The following is a 24,515-nucleotide window of genomic DNA, read 5'->3' as shown; positions in this document are numbered from 1 at the left end:
GTATATACATGGTGACAGAGTACAGATTTTTTTTTAATTTCAAAATAGTAATAATAGTGATTAAACACTACTACAGACAGTATCAATGTATCATTGTTTTAAAGTGCCACTGTGATAGAATCAAGTAACTTTTAAAACTTACAAACATGACCCAGAAAAACCCACCGATCGTACTATCCAATTTTGAAGTTATCCTCGTCCCAAGTTAGAATTCGTAGGTCTTTCGTTTCTGGTGTTCAGGTACGTAATTCTAGAAATCTCTTGATTACTTTTGGTTGGAATGATAGAAAATAACGGACTTAATTGTTTATTTCGTAGCCTAGAGCATTTCAGCCTAATTATATCTTGAATTACCAGAACAGGAAAAGGAAACGAATGTTATATGTTTGTACAATTTTACAATTTATTATAAATCAATGATTTTAAACCTGAGTTTTTGTTTGTCATGTGTTAACCTCTGCCTGATTCTTACACAGATTGACAAAAAAATATATAGATTCAAGTATTTGATTTGATCAAGGACTTATATACGTCCCTGATTTGATCTTTATTAGGTACTTTTTTGTTTTCCAGCTTAATTTTTTTCAGGATATAATGAAATATTAAATTCTTAGAAAATAAAGTAAATTGAAACTAGAGAAACTAAAATTTCAATAATTGCTTCTCTAAAACTAGAAACACTTTCCAACGATGCATTTTTTCTTCTTCAGATTACATACAAATATAAGTGTATGACATGGGCGTCAGAAAATATCAACAACTACACTTAATTTTCCGTAATATAGTGTGAATGAACTGTTTTTGTTAGTCATTCATCAAACATTTTAGGGCGTTTGATGATAGATAAACCCTAAATGCGCCTCGATGTTTAAATAATGCTTCAAAGCTGCATTTTATTTTTTCCACCTATCCTTGATAGAACATACACATATTCATACATCCATGAATTTTATTTTGAAATATAGCGACATTTTTCTTTCCCGACAACATAGGTGTTACATTAATCAATTTACTAGCAGACGACACTTTTTGTTTGACAAACATTTAAGACAGTGTTTCCTGTGTGGTGCCTCGACATCATCTTTCTCAGCGTCCCACAAAAGCTGCATAATTTATTCATCTTTCTTGGAGCATTTGTGTTGTGTGCAACAAGTCTTCTATATTAATTTGAAAGTATATTAATTTGAAAGTTAAATTACAAAATGTTTATTGTTTCGGTGTATTTTAAAGTTGCTTTTGCACTTATATGTGTTGGATTAGTATTCGAAGTTATTGGATTTGCCTCTCCGTACTGGGCATCGTGGGACTCGGGAAGTTATGGAGAGACAAATAATGGTTTGTGGCAGCGTTGCAGTGACAAATGGGAACGTGATGGTTATGATCGATGCAACAAATACGGCGGTATAAGTAAGATTTGCATTTATATTGTAATGTAATATTTTTAAAAACAGACTACTATTGTTTAACTAAGTATCCTTATGTTAACTCGTTGCTTTAATATGCACCTGTGAACAGTGGCGGATCCAGACTGACTGCCTAAGCACTCCCGTCACGCTTCAGTGATTCTCTATATAACCAACCAAAATTTTTCCACAAATGGGGGAACCCGACCCCTACCCCCCCCCCCCCCCCCCCCCCCCCTAAATCCGCCTTTGGTGCACACACTTATCTCTCGAAAGAAAAAGAAAACTACCAATTAATAATATTAAGTTTGATAAGGAACCCTTGAAATTCAATTCTCATTTTCATTGAACAAGCATGAGGCAAAATCTCTCATTAGTTGCATATGAATGCAACGATTTTGAAAATTCTGTATGAAATATGCAGTCTGTTCAACACTATTTATTTACCTGTAATTATGTACGTTGTTATAATGCTATGATGTCGTTGTCGGCGTCGGCGTTGGGTTTATGGTACCAAGTTGCAACAGTTTAAGAATTAGGGACCAAAAGGGGACCTTTAACAAGCATTTTTGTAGTTTCCGGACAAAAACTTGTGTTTCAGAGAATGGATCTCTCTGAAATTGTACCACAAGGTTCAATGTCTCAAAGAGAAGGCGGAGGTTGAGTTTGAGGGTAATTGTTCCGATCGTTCAGGAATTAAGAGTAAAAAGGGTAGTAAAAACGAGCATTTTTTTCTAGTTTTCAGACAATAACTGTGTTTAAGTGTATGGGAATTTATCAAGTCTGTTATACAGAATGGTATTTAAAAGTTTGCCAAGACTATTATTGATGGCAATACCTCTGTAATTTTCAGGGTTCTGTGGGTTATCAGATTTGAATATAGGATAAATGTAGCTCTCATACCAGTTACGGGGGTAAATGCCATATAGAAAAATGGCATTAAAAAGTTTTAGTAACCAATCTTGCATATAACTCTGAAACTTTTAACATTTCATTTTGTAATAGTGTCTATCCCTGGACTTTTCCCAGATTTTTTTAATTTTTGGCCCTGTTTTCAAATAAGTCCATATTAAGGTTTGAAGGGTCCAAAACTAATGTTAGTTTGATTTCAACTTAAATTAAATTTTTGGTGTTTTTTATTTGTTGAATCTAACCATGATGTTAGATTTTGGATATCAGACCTTACTAGGTAAATAAATGTCCCATTTAAAATTTTTAAGATCTTTGGCCACATTTATTTTGTCACGGTCTAAAACCTATATTACATGTATTATCACAATCACAATTCAGTGATTATCAAGCTTGATTTTTGTGTCTTAACTTGCCCCAACTGTTCAAGGTTCACTTCCTCAGCGGGGTCATAATTGTATATTTATATGGTAAAACAATGTCTGTCCGTCCGTAAACACTTCGAACGATATCTAAAATTCACTTTAACCAATTGTCATATAAGTTTTACAAAAAAAAATGAATCAACTGAAGAAAGCTCCCTTTTCGTTTTCTGTATTTTTGACTGCCATGCCAGAGTTACGGAACTTTGATCCTTCGCATTTTTTTACAAATCGTGCACTAACTCGAGCATTCCTAAAATTATTTCTCCCCAACTTTAGATTATTGTGAGTACGGTACCTTATCATCTGTTTGCTTTGATTATAAATAGTTGAAACTTTTCTTTACTGTTGGAACTTTTGAACATGACAAACTGTTTCATCTTAACGATATCAGGCGTGTTTTCCTACAGAGCTGGCATTTTATTTGCTTATAAATTAAATGCATTCGAAATATCCCATTTTATTCTTGCATCAATTTCAATATGCACAATAAGGCCGTAGCACGTGTTCTAAGAGCAGCTGTTTATTCAAAGGTTTGAAATTTATTTTGAAAGAAATAATCCCCATTTACTTTCACAACACTGTGATTATTTCGCAGTTTAATTGTGAATTTGCATATGTATGACTGATTACAATCCTACAACACGGGCTATATACCAACTTCAGCGTCATTTACACAGGTATTAGCTGTTCAAGCTATTCATAAAAAAGTGGATTACCTTCTCATTATTCAATTCTAAGTCCTAATTCAAAAGTCGTACATAATAATATCATGATTATTTTAACGAACATTTTTGTTTTTTACAGCTACCGCAGTTGGGGCTGCAAGAGCATTTTCTGCCATAGCAGTCATTCTATTTGTTGTCCTGCTGATTCTGTTGTTGATATACTGGTGTCAATGTCCACGGTCTGATCTCATTCTAGCTTGCATCATCATCAGTTTTATCACGGGTAAGTTATACATGTGATATACTGGTGTCAATGTTCAGAGGTCTGATCTCATTCTAGCATGCATCATCATCAGTTTTATCTCGGATAGGTTAGGGGACGACCATTTGATATTCTGGGGGGGGGGGGGGGGGGGGGGGGGGCAGGAGGATTTTGAAAATAAATAACTCAGCCTTGATAATCACAAAAATAAATGGTTTGTTCTGTGGTAGTTTGAAAATAAATTACCTGACTTGAAGTGGATTGAAAATAAATAACTCAGCAGGTCTAAAGCTTATTGGGCCTTCAGCGGTTCCAAAACTCTTCAAAAAAAAATTTGCCTCGCTCCGCTCGGCAAAATATCCAAGACAATACTTTTGAAAGAGGCTAGGTAAAACCAAACTAAATTAGCTTTCATACTATGCATGCATGCAATATGTGTATATTGCTTGGGAATAAAAATGATTCAGTTCGTTAAGAAAATTATAAAATACTTACTCTAATTATACCAATTGTATTTTTATAATATACTTTTTACTATGTATTTGTGTTTCATCTGTCCTTTCTCGCTATGTATTATCTTAAAATGTTTGTATATATTGTCCTCTTGTACACAAGTATGTGTCTCAGAGGTTATGAATGAAATCTTGAATCTTAAAATTTCTGAAGGGGATAATGATCTTCTAGTATTCTGATTAAATGGTTCACAATGACTTGACTGTACATGTATTAATGAATGGTTTACCTTTTTTAAAATGGTTATTTGGATGGAGAGTCGCTCATTGGCACTCACGCCACATCTTCCTATATCTAATTATTCATAATTAACAAATATTTAAAAAATTGTATGTTTTCGAATATCATAAATATAGTGGTAAAAAATGAAAAATCAGTCCTTTGCTTTAATGAAAATGAAAAATCTTGCTTCAATAGTGCAGAAAATGAATAATCTGTCCTCTCAGTTTACAAAAATAAATAACCGATCAAAAACAAATCCTCCTGCCCCCCCCCCCCCCCCCCCCCCCGAATATCAAATGGTCGTCCCCTTATACTTAATACTGGTTGGTGATATACTGGTCACTGGTGTCTGTCCAGAGGTCTGATCTCATTATAGCATGCATCATCAGCAGTTTTATCACGGGTCATAGATCTTTATACTGTCGTTGGTGATATACTGGTGTCAATGTCCACGGTCTGATAAATAAAGGCAACAGTTGTATACCGCTGTTCGAATTTCATAAATCGATAGAGAAAAAACAAATCCTGGTTACAAACGCAACTGAGGGAAACGTATCAAATATAAGTTTATATAAATATGATGTTGGTGTTTGTTGAATATGTTTGTTAAATTGACTGACCTATGATTGACAATAAAAAAAACCTTAATGCAAACCTTAAAAAAGGGGGGTGACATAAAAAAAAATAGCCATAGATTTTTTTTGGCGGAAAAATGGTCTCTCTTGATTTGTCATAGTTTTATCATTGACAAGTTTAAGTTCTCAAAAACTATTCAACGATTTTACAAGTTTTTTTACAGATGGCTTATAATTATACAAATAAAAGATTTATAAAAAGAAAAAAGGGGTGAATGGGGAAAAATTGTTTAGGCATTCAAATCGATAAAACCTGAGGACTCCGAAATCTGACAAAAAATTCCAAAAGGTGACAAGCGAATATCCTTAAATCATCAATTTGTCTCTTTCTTGTATGACTTTCAAATTTGTCACATTACAATTATATAAATTGTTTCAATGTGTTGACGGTCTGGTTATCGACTGTCAACAAAGTGAGAGTTTACACTATAAAACCAGGTTTACTCCACCATTTTCTACATTTGAAAATGCCTGTACCAAGTCAGGAATATGACAGTTCTTTTCCATTCGTTTTTGATGTGTTTCGTCATTTGATTTTGCAATGTGATGGACTTTCCGATTTGATTTTCCTCGGAGTTCAGTATTTTTGTGATTTTATTTTTTATCAACATAAGTTATGTGAGGGTTAAGACAAAAACAACTTGTCATCATCTTCAGAAAATGAAAGTACATGATTCAATTTTTTTTAAAAGTAACCTCCATATCTGCAAGACTAGATGACTTCCAAAAAGTTCATATTTATTTATAATTTGTATTTCACCCAATCTAATTAAAATATTGATCTCTGATTACGTTATACCTCATAACGTAATCAGAGATCAATATTTTAATTAGATTGTATTTCACCATTTAATACCACTGCTAATACCTTGCGTCCAACTGTGTTCAGTTATTGATAATTGATAAATAAGTGTTAGAAGAAGTGGGGTTCTTGTGAAAATGGACTGTCACTTCATACTAAACTCCAAAACATATAATGAACTGAAAAAAACAAATATAAGTATGGCTGACTGAAAAGTCGGCGTGTTAAAAACATCCTTGCAACAACTTTCGAGGGTCTGAATGGGGATGTTGCAAGTCGAAATGTTTACTTTCTATCCAACATTGCCCAACGTCTCTTTCTGTATATTTTCCAGTAAAGTTTTGAGAGAAGGGGTAACTTTACTTATTTATGTTAATTATTTATTTTCGAATTATTTGTATCTTTTTCCCAAGGACTTGTACGGTACTAACATCAATGTACCAGCAGAAGCTATCAAGAGAGCAGCTGTGTATCCACTTAAAAATACTTTACTAAACCCTATGTTCCCATGGCAACGGTTATAACAAACACAATGTTGAATAACTATATCATCATATTCAGTAACAGTTGATGTGTAACATTCCTGTAATTAACGGTGGAACATCGTCAGAAATGGTTCCAATTTACATAATTCTAACTGATGATGCCTGATGAGGTTGATATACCTCCACAGAACATTACACGTAGGTCCTACTGCCAGAGGCGGATTTAGGGGGGGTGGTGGGGCAGGGGGCCCGCCCCCCCCCTTTTTGGGAAAAAATTTTGTTGCTTATATAGGGAATCACTGAAGCGTGACTGGAGCGGGCCCCCTCTTAGGTCAGTCAGTGGGCCCCCACTTATGAAAATTCCTGGATCCGCCACTGACTGCAGAACCTTTATGTGATAATTATGTAATTTTAATCAGATTGATAATGCTTTTAATATGGCGTGAGAACAAATTCATTACTGAATGACATTAACTTAGCTGATGCGGTTCAATAGTGCTTTGGCGTAGAAGTTGTGGGGCAATTAAACTTCTGAAAGTGACCAGCAGAAATAAGAAGAGAAACCCTTTCCTGTAGACTTATGGTCATGAAGTTAGTTAAAAAAAATAATTTCTGGGTCATACATTTATTCAAAGTGGATTTCGGCTTCTAAACCCTTGATTTTATGATAAATCAAGAAAGAAAATGAGTAATCAATTTATATAATTTGTTTTGTTGATATTTTGTTCATTTGAGTTTATCAGCGTAAAGTGCACATTTCACAATTCATTCACGCGCATTTCGGTTTTGAATTCTATACACGTTGAATTTATATCTTCTTCTAATCTAGTAAATGCAGTCTATGCGATGAATTGCCCATTTTGTGACTATCGCAAAACCTTTAACAATCCGTACAAGTGAAATAATGTACGTCTGTCATATCTGTATATCAATTCCTTCATTTATAGAAAATAGATTATTGGAGTAAAATGTGAACTTGGATTGATATGGTAACCATATTTTTAAGCTCACCTAAACGGCCAAGTGAGCTTTTCTCATCACATTGCGTCCGTCGTCGCCGTCGTCTGTCGTAGTAAGCTTTTACACAAATCTTCTCCTCTGAAACTACTAGGCCAAATTTAACCAAACTTGGACACAATCATCATTGGGGTATCTAGTTTAATAAATGTGTCCGGTGACCCGGCCAACCATCCAAGATGGCCACCATGGCTAAAAATCGAACATGGGGGTAAAATGCAGTTTTTTGCTTATTACTTAATACCCAAAGCATTTAGAGCAAATCTGACAGGGTAAAATTGTTAATCAGGTCAAGAGCTATCTGCCCTGAAATTTTCAGATGTATCAGACAACCCGTTGTTAGGTTGCTGCCCCTGAATTGGTAATTTTAAGGAAATTTTGCTGTTTTTGGTTAATATCTTGAATATTATTATAGATAGAGATAAACTGTAAACAGCAATAATGTTCAGCAAAGTAAGATTTACAAGTAAGTCAACATGACTGAAATGGTCAGTTGACCCCTTTAGGAGTTATTGCCCTTTATAATAAATTTTTAACAATTTTTAGTAGATCTTAGTAATCTTTTAGAAAAATCTTCTCCTCTGAAACTACTGGGTCAAATTTTACCAAACTTGGCCACAACCATTATTCGGGTATTTTGTTTAAAAATGTGTCCGGTGTCCTGGCCAACCATCCAAGATGGCCGCCATGGCTAAAAATAGAACATAGGGGTAAAATGCAGTTTTGGCTTATAACTCAAAACCGAAAGCATTTAGAGCAAATCTGACTGTGGTAAATTTGTTTATCAGTTGAAGATCTATCTGCTCTGAAATTTTCAGATGGATCTGACAACCCGTTGTTAGGTTGCTGCCCCTGAATTGGTAATTTAAGGAAATTTTGCGGTTTTTTTTGTTATTATTTTGAATATTATTATAGATAGAGATAAACTGTAAACAGCCATTATGTACAGCAAAGTAAGACCTTGAAATAAGTCAATATGACCAAAATGGTCAATTGACCCCCTAGGGAGTTATTGTCCTTTAAAGTTAATTTTTAACAATTTTCATAAAATTTGTAAATTTTTACTAACATTTTCCACTGAAACTACTGGGCCAAGTTCATTGTAGATAGAGATAATTGTAAGCAGCAAGACTGTTCAGTAAAGTAAGCTCTACAAACACATCACTATCACCAAAACACAATTTTGTCATGAATCTGCTTCTTTTGTTTAATATTCACATATACCAAGGTGAGCGACACAGGCTCTTTAGAGCCTCTAGTTATTATACTCGTGTTGACTTACTTTAAAAAAAATCTTCTCCTTTGAAACTGCTGTATCAATTTCAGCCAAACTTAGGCTAAATGAGTTTCAGAGTATCTAGTATAAATTTTATATTTTATTTCCTTGTATGTCAAGAAACATAGCTCCTATGGCTAAAATAGAACATAGGAGAAAATGATTTTTTTTTTGTAGAACTTTGATTTAATCTGAAACCATTAAGTATGATTCCCAACCAGAAGTATGTATACGATACAACTATGAAGGCGATATGTCGATGGGATGTTGGGTTATCTCAGTTACTTCAACATTTTATTGTCAAAGCAGAATGATAGTTTTCAACAATTTAGGAGGTGGGTGTTTTGGTGATTTGACCATTTGTTATCAAAAATCATGATAAAGCAGTGTACGTTATTTCATTTAACGACATCTTTGTGTATATGAACAAACACTTTATAGCATATACTAACGGGGTATATGAACTAACACTTTATAGCCTAGACTGACGGTGTAAATGACCAAACACTTGGCATATACTGACGGTGTATATGAACAAACACTTTAGCATATACTGACGGTGTAAATTATCAAACAAAATGACAAAGAGGATTTTGTTGGATTTTTAACGAAATCCGTAATTATACAGAAGATTACACGATGCATTTTCTCTTGCTGAATTACTTTTTTCAGTTTTCTAATTTTCATTTATTTATTTACAGCTGCCTGTGCGTTTATAGGAGTGATTTGCTGGGCGTCTAAAAACAGTAATAATCTAAGCTGGGCCTTCTATCTTTGTGTCATTGCTGGGATACTGGCGGTAATCGGTGGCATACTACTTATCCCTGAACGAAGGATTATAGTGATTGGCCGAACAACTACTGGTGGCGCAAGCACCGTCCGAACAGTTACAACTACAAGAACTGTCACCGTCAGATAAGCTGCAAGATTTTCATAGTGTCTTGAAAACATTTTTAGTTTTTAACTCTTCTAGATGATGTATGATTTTTCAGTCAAATTCATAAGTTATTTTGCAATATTTCAAGGACGTTTTATACGAGCTTAAAATATATTTGACCCACCCTATTTACCGCAACATCTTTAGCTACAAATTTGAGAAAATAACGAAAATAATGTGAAAGCTTTAACGCCTACAACGAGCAACGTGTACAAGATAAACTATGCATTATATGTAAAAACGATTACCTGATAATTGTTTTAACTTAATTTGCATATGGCTAGGAAATGAATTAGCTTTGAAAAAAAAAAGAAAATGCAAATTACATTTGACATTTCTTTGAATGATCAGTGTCGATAAGAAAACGTTAACCCTGTATCGAGCCCCAGGTATTGATTCATAAAGACATGTTTCAGTTAACATGTAGAATGCGATAACCTTGGCAACATCTGGTGGTATCATAGCATATAGACATCGATTTATGGATGCCGTATAAAAATAAGATTTTAATCATTGGATACAGTAGACAAATATTAAATATATGAATTTCTATCATAACCAGACGCTATTTTTAAACGGAGATGCTATATAGACTTTTTCATCGTTAATACTAAAAAAAATGTATCACCTATAAATTCTTATTTAAAATTGGATGTTATTTAATATATTCATTCGAGGTTCTCCTTAGTCGGGTTGCATAGGGTTATAATAGATTATATAACACCCTCAGGTGATGACACTAGCTCGTAGTCGAATTGGTATAAGGTGGGTATCGCCATTTCACTTGAACCTTGTAAACAAAACAAAAATAAAGCAGTGTGGTGAACTTTTTTACATGTTCACGAAAAAAAAGTTCAGGACTTTGGATGTGCCAGTCTTTTATGGCCATAATATGACTGTTTAGTTGACAATGGTTTTTTGTTATTCATTGTATGAAAAAAAATACTTTAAGGAAGGACATTTTAGTTAAAAAAAACTCGAATGATATGAAATACAAAGAGCATTTACATTCAAGGTCGACTCACCTTTCTTCTTTGATATTTAAGTTTTAAAACTGACCAAGATTGACTCATGAGTCAAAGTTCATTGGTCAGAAAGCGAGTATTATATTTTTTAATAAAACATTTTGAAATTAATTAGATTTATTACTCTTTTAACGTTTTTGAATATTTATTTTTTTTGGGATGCTCAAGTTTTTATAGAAAATGTGCCTGTCTTGCAAAAGGTTTTTGACTGCATACTATCCATCCATATTATACCTCACTTCATGTTATTAATAAATTTGTTTGTAATTATTTTTATATTAACGCTTTATGAACAGTGCAATTTTGAAAAGATTTTAAATCTTTGACCAAATATATGCAATTAGAATTATTATGCTAACTATATATTATATTACTAGATCTGCTTTGTGTAATAGTGAATTTCAACAAAATAAATAGTTTAGATTTTCTATTAGTTTGTTTTCGTTGTGTGTTTATCTTTATTATTATTACCTCTAATATTTTTAGTATTAAATTCAAGGTATTTTATGTCATACTTAGAATAATTTAAATCTCGATTGATTGATAGATTGTTTGATTTTGTTGTTTGCTTAACGTCCAGTGGCAAATATTTCATACATGTCCAGTACGAGAAAAACCTAACAATAAATGCATTACAGCTAATTTCCTAATGCATGTAGAACAAAACTTAGCTTGCTTGCTTTGTTTGTATATTGTACAATCATTAGGAAAACACCAAATTAAATTCAAATATGATATATACAGGTTAAACTATTCCTATATATATTGTTTAAAGATGTGAATCTTATTTACAAAGCTTGTATAAACAATTATACAAACAAAGCAAGCAAGACAATCAAAGTTTTGCTTTACATGCATTAGGAAATGAGCTGTAAGTAAATCCTCCAATAGAGGATCGAACTGCATGATTGACGGAAATTTACAATGCCACTGTGAAATTGGCGTATATTTGATAGAAACATAAATTTAGCCCTGTAACAGGTCAACTATGGACCCCTTACTATTTTGTTGCAGGGGTCGGGATATACAGAGAGTGACACTAGCTCTCTCCACATGAAACATACAATCTTTAAATTCCAAACATAAGATAATGTCAAATAGAGTAAACAACTGACTTCGATTAGTTTAAAATAAAAATAAGAAATATAATTGTATATAGTAAAGCAAGTTTAAAAGGGACATCACAAAAAAATTAAAATCATGAACAAATATTAAATATTTCGGATATTTAATATTCTTCATCAGTAAAGATGTAATATAATTTTAATCTTGACTTGTGGTAGTTAAAGTGAAATAATAATCTTGATCGTTATACAAATTATCAACAACCAATACGCTGGTATTTTTTTCAATATTGATGTTTGGGACTGTTGGGCTTGCAAATATTGTCACTTCGATTACCACTCATGCGTTTGTTAAATGGCTGTTCTGTTTCTCGATAAGATTCTGTATGCCACATCGACAATGAAGAAGGTATACAACATTCTGATTTTTAAAAGGTACATTGCAATAATTACATTAGATATAAGTTTCATTATAATACGCTATTCTGATTGGCTAACATGTTATTCCGTAAACAATTGCATCAGACAATAACATTTATCATGCATGATGACACGAGGTCCCACAAAAAAAGCACAGGTGAATTAAATAAAAATGGATAAAAATCGTGTTTTCACGATTTTAGCTAAAAAAATGTAATTATAAGTATTGAATACTTCTTTTTGAAACTTTATAGGGTTGTAAAAGCGTTGACCGTGCGTACATTTTTAGAATGAAGCGCTTCCGCGCTTCATACAAAATGTACTTCGGTCAACGCTTTTACCACCCAATAAATTTACAAAAAGAAGCATTCAATTCTTAAATATATAGTAGATGTTTGAGTATGAAGTATTTGCTGGCAAGTCAGACATCGTATGTCACCACTCGACTTGTACCATTGTGTAGTAGCAGAGCTTTTATTACAGGAGATGTCAGCTCTCACAAATAAGTCCTTACTGGTCTTCGAAAAGACACAAAGCTTTTTATCTAGGATAATTTGGGGAGTTCGAAGCGAAATATTTCTGTTTATTTATCCCGCCTTTACTTACATTTCCCTTTTGATCCGTTGATTAAATACTTAATTCATAACAAGCCTTTCGAGCAAGAAGCGGTAAACGATCGAAAGTTGTACCTATCTGTAATCTAGAAGATGTGCACGATCGAAAGTTGTACCTATCTGTAATCTAGAAGATGTGCACGATCGAAAGTTGTACCTATCTGTAATCTAGAAGAAGTGCACGATCGAAAGTTGTACCTATCTGTAATCTAGAAGAAGTGCACGATCGAAAGTTGTACCTATCTGTAATATAGAAGAAGTGCACGATCGAAAGTTGTACCTATCTGTAATATAGAAGAAGTGCACGATCGAAAGTTGTACCTATCTGTAATATAGAAGAAGTGCACGATCGAAAGTTGTACCTATCTGTAATATAGAAGAAGTGCACGATCGAAAGTTGTACCTATCTGTAATCTAGAAGAAGTGCACGATCGAAAGTTGTACCTATCTGTAATCTAGAAGAAGTGCACGATCGAAAGTTGTACCTATCTGTAATCTAGAAGAAGTGCACGATCGAAAGTTGTACCTATCTGTAATCTAGAAGAAGTGCACGATCGAAAGTTGTACCTATCTGTAATCTAGAAGAAGTGCACGATCAAAAGTTGTACCTGTAGATCATCTATCGTTCAGGTATTGATGTACTGAAAACAAGATAGTGATGTCGGCAGGGAGAGATGCCAAACATATGAAATATCGATTAGCATAGAAATAGGTAATTATATAAAGTATTTTGTTATATTCATTATATCTACCTCATGTCTCTGTTTCCTAATGTTTAATGATTTCTTCGTAAGTTTACCCGACTCGGTCTCCAAATAAATAATATAACTATAACAAAAACAATCTCAATTTAAAAATCGAAAAGTCGAAGCATAACAGACAGCACCATGCTCATAGGAAATAATACACAAACTACATTAAACTAAAATAAACCTCCTTAAACAAGGATGGACGCGGAGATTTACCTTGCTCTAACAATCCCCAACCATTCATGTTAAGTAATCAAATTTGTATAATGTCAATGATTTTGATACAGCCGTTATCAGGTACACACGGAAGACCAAATGAAAAAAAACTTTATATATTATTAATTTTGCAGGGAGATTATGTGACCCAAATTTTATAAATCTGTTTCTTTAATTCTATGGAAATTTATCCCTTTCTGAACCCATTGTATAAAAAAAATTAATCAACGTGTGGTTGCTGGTGATCTCAAAAGATCATTGGATGATTTTAAGGGTCATGACCTTTTTAGCTAACTAAATGAATCAAAATATGATAACAGGTGTTAATGAAATTGACAACTTCGTGCAATGTGAAACGCACTCGAAGGGGATTTTCGGTTAACAAAAAAGAAAATGTCTTTTTAATCATTAGAGAAACAGATTCTTACATAGTTACTCGTGAATTATCGGATTTATCCAATCTCGATAGTTAAATTATAAATTTTAACTATCTCGATTGGATAAATCCGATAATCCACTGGTATGAATGTAAGAATCTATATTTCTCTAATTCTATGGAAATTTATCCCTCTTTGAACCCATTGTATAAAAAAATTTAATCAACGTGTGGTTGCTGTCTGTTGATCTCAAAAGATCATTGGATGATTTTAAGGGTCATGACCTTTTACGCTTACTGAATGAATCAAAACATGCTAACAGGTGTTAATGAAATTGACAACTTCGTGCAATGTGAAAGGCACTCGAAGGGGAGTTTCGGTTAACAAAAAAAGGAAATGTATTTTTTAATCATTAGAGAAACAGATTCTTACATAGTTATTCGTGGATTATCGGATTTATTCAATCTCTGAAGTTTTTTCTTCAATTTATGAACATTTGATAATATGAGTTATTTCTGAATAAAAAAATGCATATTTTTTAGGATACTTATAAAATACAGAAATTACCGATTATTTAACCAAAAAAAAATATGTTTATCTTTTATAACAGAAAAGTTATGTCTTTCTTCCGAAAAAGAAATTAAGGCCACAAATCTGCATTTTGAGTAAATATACGAAATTTCGACCTCATTTTACTCAAAAGGTAGCACATGAAGGTATAATTTTTATAACAAATTTGATTTAAGCAGGTAAAATATAGCCTATATGCAAATTTTCATGAACTTGTAAATACAGGGTCAAAACTGTATCGTATGCCCTTAAGAACATTTGATTCAGTAACTTTTAGAACATCAAAATCTCAATATAAAATCTTTTTAAAAAAATCACGAGTCAGAGCAATGGCAAAACAATTTTGTATCTTGTTAAAATCGATAGAATATTGGCTTTGGTTGTCATTGATTACATGTATGTCCATGAAAACTTTAATAAATGCTAAAATTGTGACCAAAGGGAGACTACTCTATTTAGATTATCTGCACTTTATCAACTGTCCCGTGTTTTCCCCCTGTATAAATATAGTTGACTTGAACTCAGGTGACAGGAGCGCTTGAGTGATTTTTCACGGTGCTGTTTCTACTGCTAGTCCAAGTGATATCCTGTTACTAGCTATAGTTATAATGCCATGCAAATGGGACTATATGTGCAACCTTTTGGAAGTTTTTAACTAAAAAAAATCATTCGACCTCAGTTTTTTACCTAATTAAATGCGTCCAATTTGCTCATTCGCCAGACATTTCTCCGATTTTCTTCCTATCAAAAGTTTTGAGGCTTTTTGGTAAACACATATGCAACTAACCACTATGCACGCTCAGATGTTACTACTCTCAATTAATTAAATTAAATACAGAAAACCATACAAATTTTGTGATTATTTTCATAGATTTTCAAACGCAACGATGTGAAATATGCAAGTCTATTTATTTTTAAACACATCAAGGGTTCACACGATATGTCAGATTCCAAAAAACCTTTGGCTAGAAACAGAGCAATGCTATTATTTCCTTGGAACTGACATGATTAATTACATGCACATAAAATGAAGAGATATGGTTTGATTGTGAAACAAATATCAGCAAGTGTTAAAATGAAGCGGTAGCTAGCAGTTATATGCCATCTTACGGCCTTCAACAATGAGAAAAACACATACCGTGTTGTGAATTAGTTATAGTTATTTTATACTCTTTTATTTGTTTAACGTTTTACCGCCATTTACGCAACAATAGGCCCGCAATGTCGTCACTTGCCGACGTCTCTCTTGTATATTATAGACTAGTAAAGCATACGAAACATTGAAAACGCTTTTGTGTTTACTATTATCGATACGTCCAAAACATTGGTGCCGTGACCAGGATGTTGTGAATTAGTTATAGTTATTTTATACTCTTTTATTTGTTTAACGTTTTACCGCCATTTACGTAACAATAGGCCCGCAACGTCGTCACTTGCCGACGTCTCTCTTGTATATTTTAGACTAGTAAAGCATACGAAACATTGAAGACGCTTTTGTGTTTACTATTATCGATACGTCCAAAACATACCGTATAATCTGCTATTAAAGTCCCAGACATGAAGAATTTAATAAGGAAACTAACGGTCAAATTTACAACAAAACAATTTACGAAAACAATAACGAAAGACACAAAGAAAAACTGTAATAAAGGATTCTGACTTGGGTTAGACACCAAAAGAATATGGCGGAGTTTACTTGTGAGCGTTAAACCCTCCCCTAACCGATAGACACAAAACAAACACTGTAATAAAGGATCCTGACTTGGGTCAGACACCTAAAGAATATGGCGCACTTAACTTGTGAGCGCTAACCCCTCCCCTTACCGACAGACACAACAAAAAAAACACTGTAATAAAGGATCATGACTTGGGTCAGACACCTAAAGAATGTGACGGAGTTTACTTGTGAGAGCTAACCCCTCCCCTTACCGACAGACACAACAAAAAAAACACTGTAATAAAGGATCATGACTTGGGTCAGACACCTAAAGAATGTGACGGAGTTTACTTGTGAGCACTAAAACCTCCCCTAACCGAGATAAAGTAATTATAACTGTACATACACATAGCAATTCAGTTATGTTTTATTTTTCATAAACAAAAAAAATGTCAGTACCGATAAAACAATATTTGTAAAAATATACTGTGTTTTATTGATAATCTTTAGAAATAATTGTATTCAAAAGATCAATTAGATGATACGGATCATCTTTAATTTTAGAGGCTTTATACACAACATCACTTCAAAATTTAAATGTGATATCCAGTTTTTAATATGAATGCTACTGGTACAGTCAAATTCAGACCATCAGGTTCTAAAGTATGGAGCTGGTGGATCCAAATGTTTTCTCTTACCTTCATGCCGTGGTGTCCCATTCAATCCCATACTATCCAAATCACAGAAGTCAACACCACCGAATGGGACACCACGGCGAGGAGTAGAAGAGAACAATTTGGGTCCACCAGTTCCACACTTTAGAACCTGAAGGGCTAAATGAAAAAGATGAGAAAAGATAAAGAACGATTTAGTATACAGCATCGTTTTTTTATCCTATTATATTGGCCAACGGAGGTTGAATAATATACCAACCAATTTTGTATTTTGATAAATAATCTTGAACTTCATCCAAATTTTGAATTATCTACAAGGCAGCAAAATTCTTATACAATGATCTGAAAATGTTTCTTATCTACATCCGTTTTTACCTGGATAGATGCAGGGTCGTCAAGTTTGTAACGTATTCCTTATTCCTTGTTCGTTACTTATTCCTTATTCTTTTTCGTCTTTACCTATTCGTTACTTATTCCTTATTCCCTACCTATTCGATACCTGTAAATGTAATTCGTCTAAATAACAGCCCAACAATGTTAGATGGAAATTTTTTGTTAAAACTGTCCGGAATTCATGTAACTACGATAACTAGGTACCAAATCGCTTTGCACCATTTCCGGCGCGCTAGACCACTCGACCAACTAGGCTCGTCAAAAATCAACCTTTCCGTTGCCGGGTGTACCCTTTCCTCGTCAGTTTTTATCTAGCATCGTATTACAGTCGTGATTGTATAAGGCATGAAGAAAGGCATGAAGATGGAATATTACAGATCAGCTGAATTATCTATATGTTGTAGGGGAATTTAGAAATAAATATATGTGTGACAATCTCCGTTAGTGTAGTGCATTAAAGGGTAACGCTAATTGAAAAAATAATAAGACTTACAACGCCGAGTAAAAATTAATAAATACATGTTTATACAGATTCACTTGAAATATTGATGTATATGTTGGAGACGTCTTGTACTTGTCTAAAATCTATAAAGTCGTTTATTTACAAAATGTATTATAATTTAATTTTGGTTTTGCTACATTTTTGCCCGAAAAATTATTAATTACTCTCAATTATCTTTGTTGACACGTTTCGTTTGCTAAACAAATAGTCAGTGGCAAATATAAACGAAGGCAGATAATTCAATTTCATCTTCCTTTTTTTTTTTTTAAATAAACCACGAATTTCAATAAATTTCAAACTCATTTCATTGCGCTATACTAATTTATGAATTAACAATCAATACGAGAAATTAAAAATTTAATAAAAATTCATTTAGCTACACATCGCCTTTATCATATCGAAATGATTACAAGTTAAAGCTTCATGCACACTAACACATATTCTTCAATGCTAGAATTTGTCAGTTTGTCAATACCAGTTTAAAGGATGTAGTACATACCTGAAAACAAATAAAAAGAAAGTAAATATACCAAGGAAGCAATAATGTAAAATAACATAAATTCAAATTCAAAACTACACTCAACATAATTCTGCAGTCTGAAAAGGCAAATTTGTATATAGATATAGGAAGATGTGGTATGTATGCCAATGAGACAACTCTCCATCCAAGTCACAATTTTCAAAAGTAAACCAATTTAGGGTCAGGGTATATATGAGTTTCAAATGCTCTTCACAGTGTTAATTCTAAACTTTACCGATACAGCGGGTTTTACAATAATTGTGGTAATCTAAAACACTTGATATTAAAATAATTAAATTTCGGTAATAAGATTTTAAGCGAAATACTAGTACATAGTTTTTAATACTCTTTACGACCATATTCATAACTTTTTTAGGCAATGAGTAAAACCCACATCGAATTGACATTTCATGTGCAGTTATATATCAAAATGTTACCTACAAAAAGGTTTCCATATTCTTGAGATCATATATCTTCTAAGGAATTTAAACAGCCTTTCCACGACGTGTAGAAACTTGTTGGCCAGATGATTTTCGTAGACTATTTTCCTTTGCTTTTCCACCGGAAGCACCTCGGTTTGGCGGACCTCCTGCAGGTGCACCAGGATTCCCTGGGTTACCAGAATTACCACTAGATTCTAGTAAAAACACTCCATCACCATTTCGTGTTCCAATGACTTTTCCATCAACCATTGCAAACGCTTGTCCATCGCCGTGAGCGCTTCCGCCTCCAGCTCCAGTTCCAGATTTTAACTTGAAACTGGTAATACTAGATTTCCTCTTTTTATTGCGTCTACTTCTTGAAGATCCACCAGGTTTCCCAGGTCTACCAGGTTTACCAGGGTTACCAGATCCTGATGGATTACCAGGCTTACCAGGTCTGCCAGGTTTCCCAGATGATCCTAATGGACCACCATAATCATAATCATACCAATATGTATCTGGACCGTACGTATCATAGTAATAATCTCCACCTGGTTCACCTGGCATTCCATCCAAACCCCCACCCCCACCTCTTCCTGCTCCGCCTTCATACCAACCACCACCGGATCCTCCATTGCCTCCTCCCCCGCCATGATACCAACCTCCATCACCACCTCTTCCTCCTGTGCCTCCACCGCCGCTGTACCAACCGCCTCCACCTCCGTTCCTTCCTCCGAGTCCTCCATCTCCACCTCCGCCGCCAAACCACCCACCACCCCCACCGTTTCCTCCTCTGCCTCCTCCATCATACCAACCTCCTCCTCCACCACCATTTCCACCGTCAGAATAGCTCCAACTGTATCCACCTGGTCTTCCCGGTTCTCCATCAAGTCCGCCACCACCGCCACCTCCTCCTCCTCCTCCTCCTCCACCGCCCCCACCTCCTCTTCCTCCCCCTCGTCCTCCTCCTCGTTCTCCCCCGCCTCTACCTGGGCGCCCAGGTCTTCCTGGTCTTCCAGGTCTTCCGCTTTTACCATCGTAATAAACTTGACTGTCCGACATTTTGGATACACAAACAAGGACGAAAAAGATGTATCGACAATTTGATAACATGGTTGTAGTCTGAAATATAATTAAATGAGTAAATAAAACATTGGCTTGTCACAGGGTTCTATGCATTTTACACAGTGGCATTTTAGGAGTGACATTAACTCGTCATAGATACCAACATGTAAAATTGTTTACGCCAGACTACGGGGCGCCGAATGGGACTCTTGTGGTTTTGTACTCAAAATTCAATTTTGTACGGACAAAAGTGACTTTTGTTCAACAAAAATGAGTTCAGTTTAACAAAATTTGTATCATACTACAAATTTGAAATTTTGTCATACAAAATTATCTATCAGCGGACAAAAGTCACTTTTGTCATGACAAAATTCATTTTTGTTACACAGACTTGACTTTTGTTACCTAATTTGAAAATTGAGCGACAAAAGTCAATTTTGTATTCAAATTAGTTTAATTTGGTTTCTGTGAACTAATTTGCATACAAAATCGACTTTTGTTACACAAAATTGACTTTTGTTACACAAAAATCACTTTTGTTACACAAAATTGACTTTTGTTACACAAAATTGACTTTTGTTACACAAAATTGACTTTTGTTACACAAAATTGACTTTTGTTACACAAAATTGACTTTTGTGAGACAAAATTGACAAAATTGACTTTTGTCTCAACATATTGACAAAATTGAATTTTGTCTCAACAAAATTGACAAAATTGAATTTTGTCTCAACAAAATTAACAAAATTGAATTTTGTCTCAACAAAATTAACAAAATTGAATTTTGTCTCAACAAAATTGACAAAATTGAATTTTGTCTCAACAAAATTAACAAAATTGAATTTTGTCTTAACAAAATTAACAAAATTGAATTTTGTCTCAACAAAATTAACAAAATTGAATTTTGTCTCAACAAAATTGATTTTTGTCTCACGAAAGTCAATTTTGTCTCACGAAAGTCAATTTTGTCTCACGAAAGTCAATTTTGTCTCATAAAAGTCAATTTTGTTGTTACAAAATTGAATTTTGTCATCACAAAAATGAATTTTGTCGTCACAAAATTGACTTTTGTCTCAACAAAATTGACAAAATTGACAAAATTGACTTTTGTCTCAACAAAATTAACAAAATTGACTTTTGTCTCAACAAAATTTACAAAATTGACTTTTGTCTCAACAAAATGACAAAATTGACTTTTGTCACAACAAAAATGACAAAATTGAATTTTGTCTCACAAAAGTCAATTTTGTCTTCCAAAAGTCAATTTTGTCTCACAAAAGTCAATTTTGTCTCACAAAAGTCAATTTTGTCTCACAAAAATTAATTTTGTTTCACAAAAGTCAATTTTGTCTCACAAAATTGAATCTTACGGTACACAATTGACTTTTGTGATTTAATTTCCATATCAGGTAACAAAAGTCAATTTTGTATGCAAATATGTTTATATTTGCATACCTTTAAGACAAAATTGACTTTTGTCATGACAAATATGAATTTTGTCTACAAAAATGAATTTTGTCATGACAAAAATGAATTTTGTCTACACAAATGAATTTTGTCATCACAAAATTGAAGTTCTCACAAAACAAGTCTGTAGCACATAGTTTTGTAAGACAAAAATGATTTTGTTATGACAGAATTGAATTTTGTACAAAACCACAAGAGTCCCATTCGGCGCCCCGTACAGACGCGCTTGTCGTCAACAAAAGATTCGAATCAAAAAAGTCAAAAGGTCAAAGTTTTGAAAGAACGAATTAGTAAGACATTTGTGTAAACGCGAAAAGTATGATAAAGTATATAATGATTCTTATTTAAATATATATGTATATATTCATTTAGAAAAAATACAACGGGGACACTTGCGGACGGGATACCTAACAGCATATGCAATGAATATACTAGTATACAGATAAGTAAAAATATTCATATATCATTTTCAGAGTTAAAAATTGAAACAATTTAAACAGATAAAACATCTTACATAAAAGAAATAAACATTATTTACATTCATAAAAATATGAAGTGAACTACGTAAAACATATTACATAAACAAATAATATTTAAAGCTTAGGTTTTAAACAAATGATCTCTGAGAGTACAGTAACATTTCACTCAACATTTATAAATAGATGTATAAATGTTGTGAATATTCACATATCACATTTTGATAATAATTTTAAATAAATAAAAAAGTACATACTATGCCCATTTCAAAAAAATAAAGTCAAGTACTCGCAAGGTGGTTTGCTTTTGTATCCGCTGAAGCAAAGCACCCACCAATATAGTGAAATACTTAATACTTCTTATTAAGATCGATGCGTTACACATATTGTAAACAAGCATAGCATATTAACAACATCACAGCTTAAAATCTATTCTAAACATTGGAAGGTCCCTTTTATGTATTTGTTACATAAACAACACAAAACAAACTATAAAATTTCGTTTCATCTTGGTCTCTGGTAAAGAATAATTGTTTTACTAAAAATATATCACAGCTTTTTCTTAGTTCCTTAACTAATAACAAAGAAAAGAACTTTATTAACTTATGTAATATAACGTATGAAAAAAGTGGCGTTAACTATTTATGGGGTTCAATTTTTTTTTTCTGGATGTTTAAGAAAGATGACGTATCTTTAATGGTCCTTATGATTCTGTTGACAGTTTTGACTTTTCAGCTCTTTACACTGAACTTCCACACAATTTTATCAAACAAAAGTTTTCCTATTTAATCAAATGTTCGTTTGGTAAATCTGAATGCAATTCATTTAAAAGCCCTTTTCTCTAATGTAAAAGGTAAATGAACTAGATATGTTTACAGGAGGTGTGATAGATGATCGAAGCTGTAAGTCTTTCCTTGATAATTTTTATGTAAGTTTCGGCAACAATATTCATCGACAGGTTGTAGGTATTCATATATGGACGCCAATTGCGCTCCTTTTATATCAGACTTGGTTCAAGTTCAAGTCTGGACATTGAAGCCCCGACACACCTTTATTACGTCGTACTTTTATTCAACGGTCTTATATATAAAGACAAAGCTAGTAAGTCGTTCTGAATATTTGGATGTTCCTTTCAACTTAAACTATGCTTATCCATAAACTAGTATCATGATATTTTTTTTTTAAATCTGAATATAAATTGTAAAACTGTTTAAATCTTATTTTTACTATGTCCCGAGAACGCTTCCGTACATTTATGCATATATGGGTGCTCCGGATAAAACTTCTCTATTCATATTTACTACTGAAGAGGAACATTCGCACTGGAATGAAAAACAATAATCTCAACTTCAAAATCATATCAATCCCTCCCTCTAAAAATAATATGATCGATGCAAAATTTCGTACGGATAAACGCCAATTATTAAATATAATAAATGTAAATTCGTGACACGAAGATGGTCTTACCTGAAAGGATTAATGTGTAATTATATGGATATTAACATATACAACACATTTTATAGTTCATAAATAATAAGGAACTACCATTGTAATTATTTGCTTGCTTTTTTTTGTTATTCTGTCCAATCCTAAACACTTTCCTTAACTTGATAACATTCGGCCAAAGGTTATAAGAGTTTAGGAATAAGACAAGGATAATTGGAAAAACCATCTTTCAGTCTAATGATAAAATCATAAATCATTGTTTTGATTAAGATGTTGGTGCTGAGCCTATTGAAAAGACAATTAGTTTTCAAATTTTTATCTTTCAGATTTAAAAAAATAAATAAAAATTGCTTCGTTCAATGATCGTTTCATGTACTAGTATTAACCTTGATCAAAAAGTTAAGATCGTAATAGAGGGACAAATACGAAGAATGAGAAGTTCCAATTCGATGAACTTGATATGAGAGGTCAACTGGGGAGTTTTTTTTTAAAGTATAATGACCATTTACCCCTGTATTCGAAAAAGGACATCACATTTAGTGGTAAATTGATAAAAGTAAAATCACAAAAATACTGAACTCCGAGGAAAAATCAAAACGGAAAGTCCTAATCAAATGGCAAAATCAAAGGATAAAACACATCAAACGAATGGACAACAACTGTCATATTCCTAAAATTGGTACCGACTTTTTAAAATGTAGAAAATTAAGGATTCAACCTGGTTTTATAGCGCTAAACCTCTCACTTGTACGACAGTTGCATCAAATTTAATAATATTGATATAAATGATGCGTGAACTAAACAAACAGACACAATAGATAAAAATGTCACAAATAAAGGAAAAACGTATAATTCGGTATGTCACATTCGTGAAAAAGAGACAGGATTGTAGTTACGACATAAGGAACATAAATTATCTGATATCATCTGTATAACAAATATGCCACAACGGACTGAATACCAGGCTTAAGATATTTTTCAATATCTACAATTAACCCCGGTCACAACAGATCGTATGATTGTTTGTCGTGGAAGATCTATAAAGATGTTGTGGCACTGTTGTGCAAAATGTCAAAAAAATATTTGTTCACATCAGCTACGACACGTCCACGATGGTTCTATGATGGGAACCCAACAGAAAAAAAAACTGTAATTGTACTGTCGTGGGTTTGTCGCAAGTGGGCCGTGTGACAGTCGTACGACAGTCGTGACTTGTTCGGGCTATTTTTTTCTGTTTTCGTGTCATGGGATGCGCGTGTTACTGTCATGTCAGTGTCGTGCCATTGTCGTACGACTGTCATAAGACT

The 24,515-nt window shown here is 33.3% G+C and overlaps 2 protein-coding genes across 2 annotated transcripts; one reads left to right on the top strand and one right to left on the bottom strand.

The window, feature by feature from the left end:
• Positions 1-926: 926 nt before the first annotated feature.
• Positions 927-11,006, top strand: LOC134712099 (uncharacterized). The gene is made up of 3 exons (XM_063573253.1): positions 927-1,407; positions 3,542-3,685; positions 9,316-11,006. The coding sequence occupies exons 1-3, from the start codon at positions 1,203-1,205 to the stop codon at positions 9,531-9,533; spliced, it is 567 nt and encodes a 188-aa protein (XP_063429323.1). The 5' UTR covers positions 927-1,202; the 3' UTR covers positions 9,534-11,006.
• Positions 11,007-18,152: 7,146 nt separating this feature from the next.
• Positions 18,153-23,038, bottom strand: LOC134712095 (uncharacterized). The gene is made up of 3 exons (XM_063573250.1): positions 23,014-23,038; positions 18,774-19,876; positions 18,153-18,311 (listed from the first exon to the last, which is right to left on the bottom strand). Exon 2 carries the CDS (start codon positions 19,865-19,867, stop codon positions 18,818-18,820), a length of 1,050 nt encoding a protein of 349 aa, XP_063429320.1. The 5' UTR covers positions 19,868-19,876; positions 23,014-23,038; the 3' UTR covers positions 18,153-18,311; positions 18,774-18,817.
• Between the last annotated feature and the right edge of the window lie 1,477 nt (positions 23,039-24,515).

This window comes from Mytilus trossulus, chromosome 3 (genome assembly GCF_036588685.1).
Source record: "Mytilus trossulus isolate FHL-02 chromosome 3, PNRI_Mtr1.1.1.hap1, whole genome shotgun sequence".
NCBI lineage: Eukaryota > Metazoa > Mollusca > Bivalvia > Mytilida > Mytilidae > Mytilus > Mytilus trossulus.
This window is presented reverse-complemented; position numbering and strand designations above follow the sequence as displayed.

Bases quoted from the DNA above. Each gene is read 5' to 3' on its own strand.
- LOC134712099 (XM_063573253.1), top strand. From the start codon at position 1,203: ATGTTTATTGTTTCGGTGTATTTTAAAGTTGCTTTTGCACTTATATGT. The intron at 1,408-3,541 runs GTAAGATTTGCA...TGTTTTTTACAG, and splicing joins CAACAAATACGGCGGTATAA to CTACCGCAGTTGGGGCTGCA. The intron at 3,686-9,315 runs GTAAGTTATACA...ATTTATTTACAG, and splicing joins CATCATCAGTTTTATCACGG to CTGCCTGTGCGTTTATAGGA.
- LOC134712095 (XM_063573250.1), bottom strand. From the start codon at position 19,867: ATGTTATCAAATTGTCGATACATCTTTTTCGTCCTTGTTTGTGTATCC.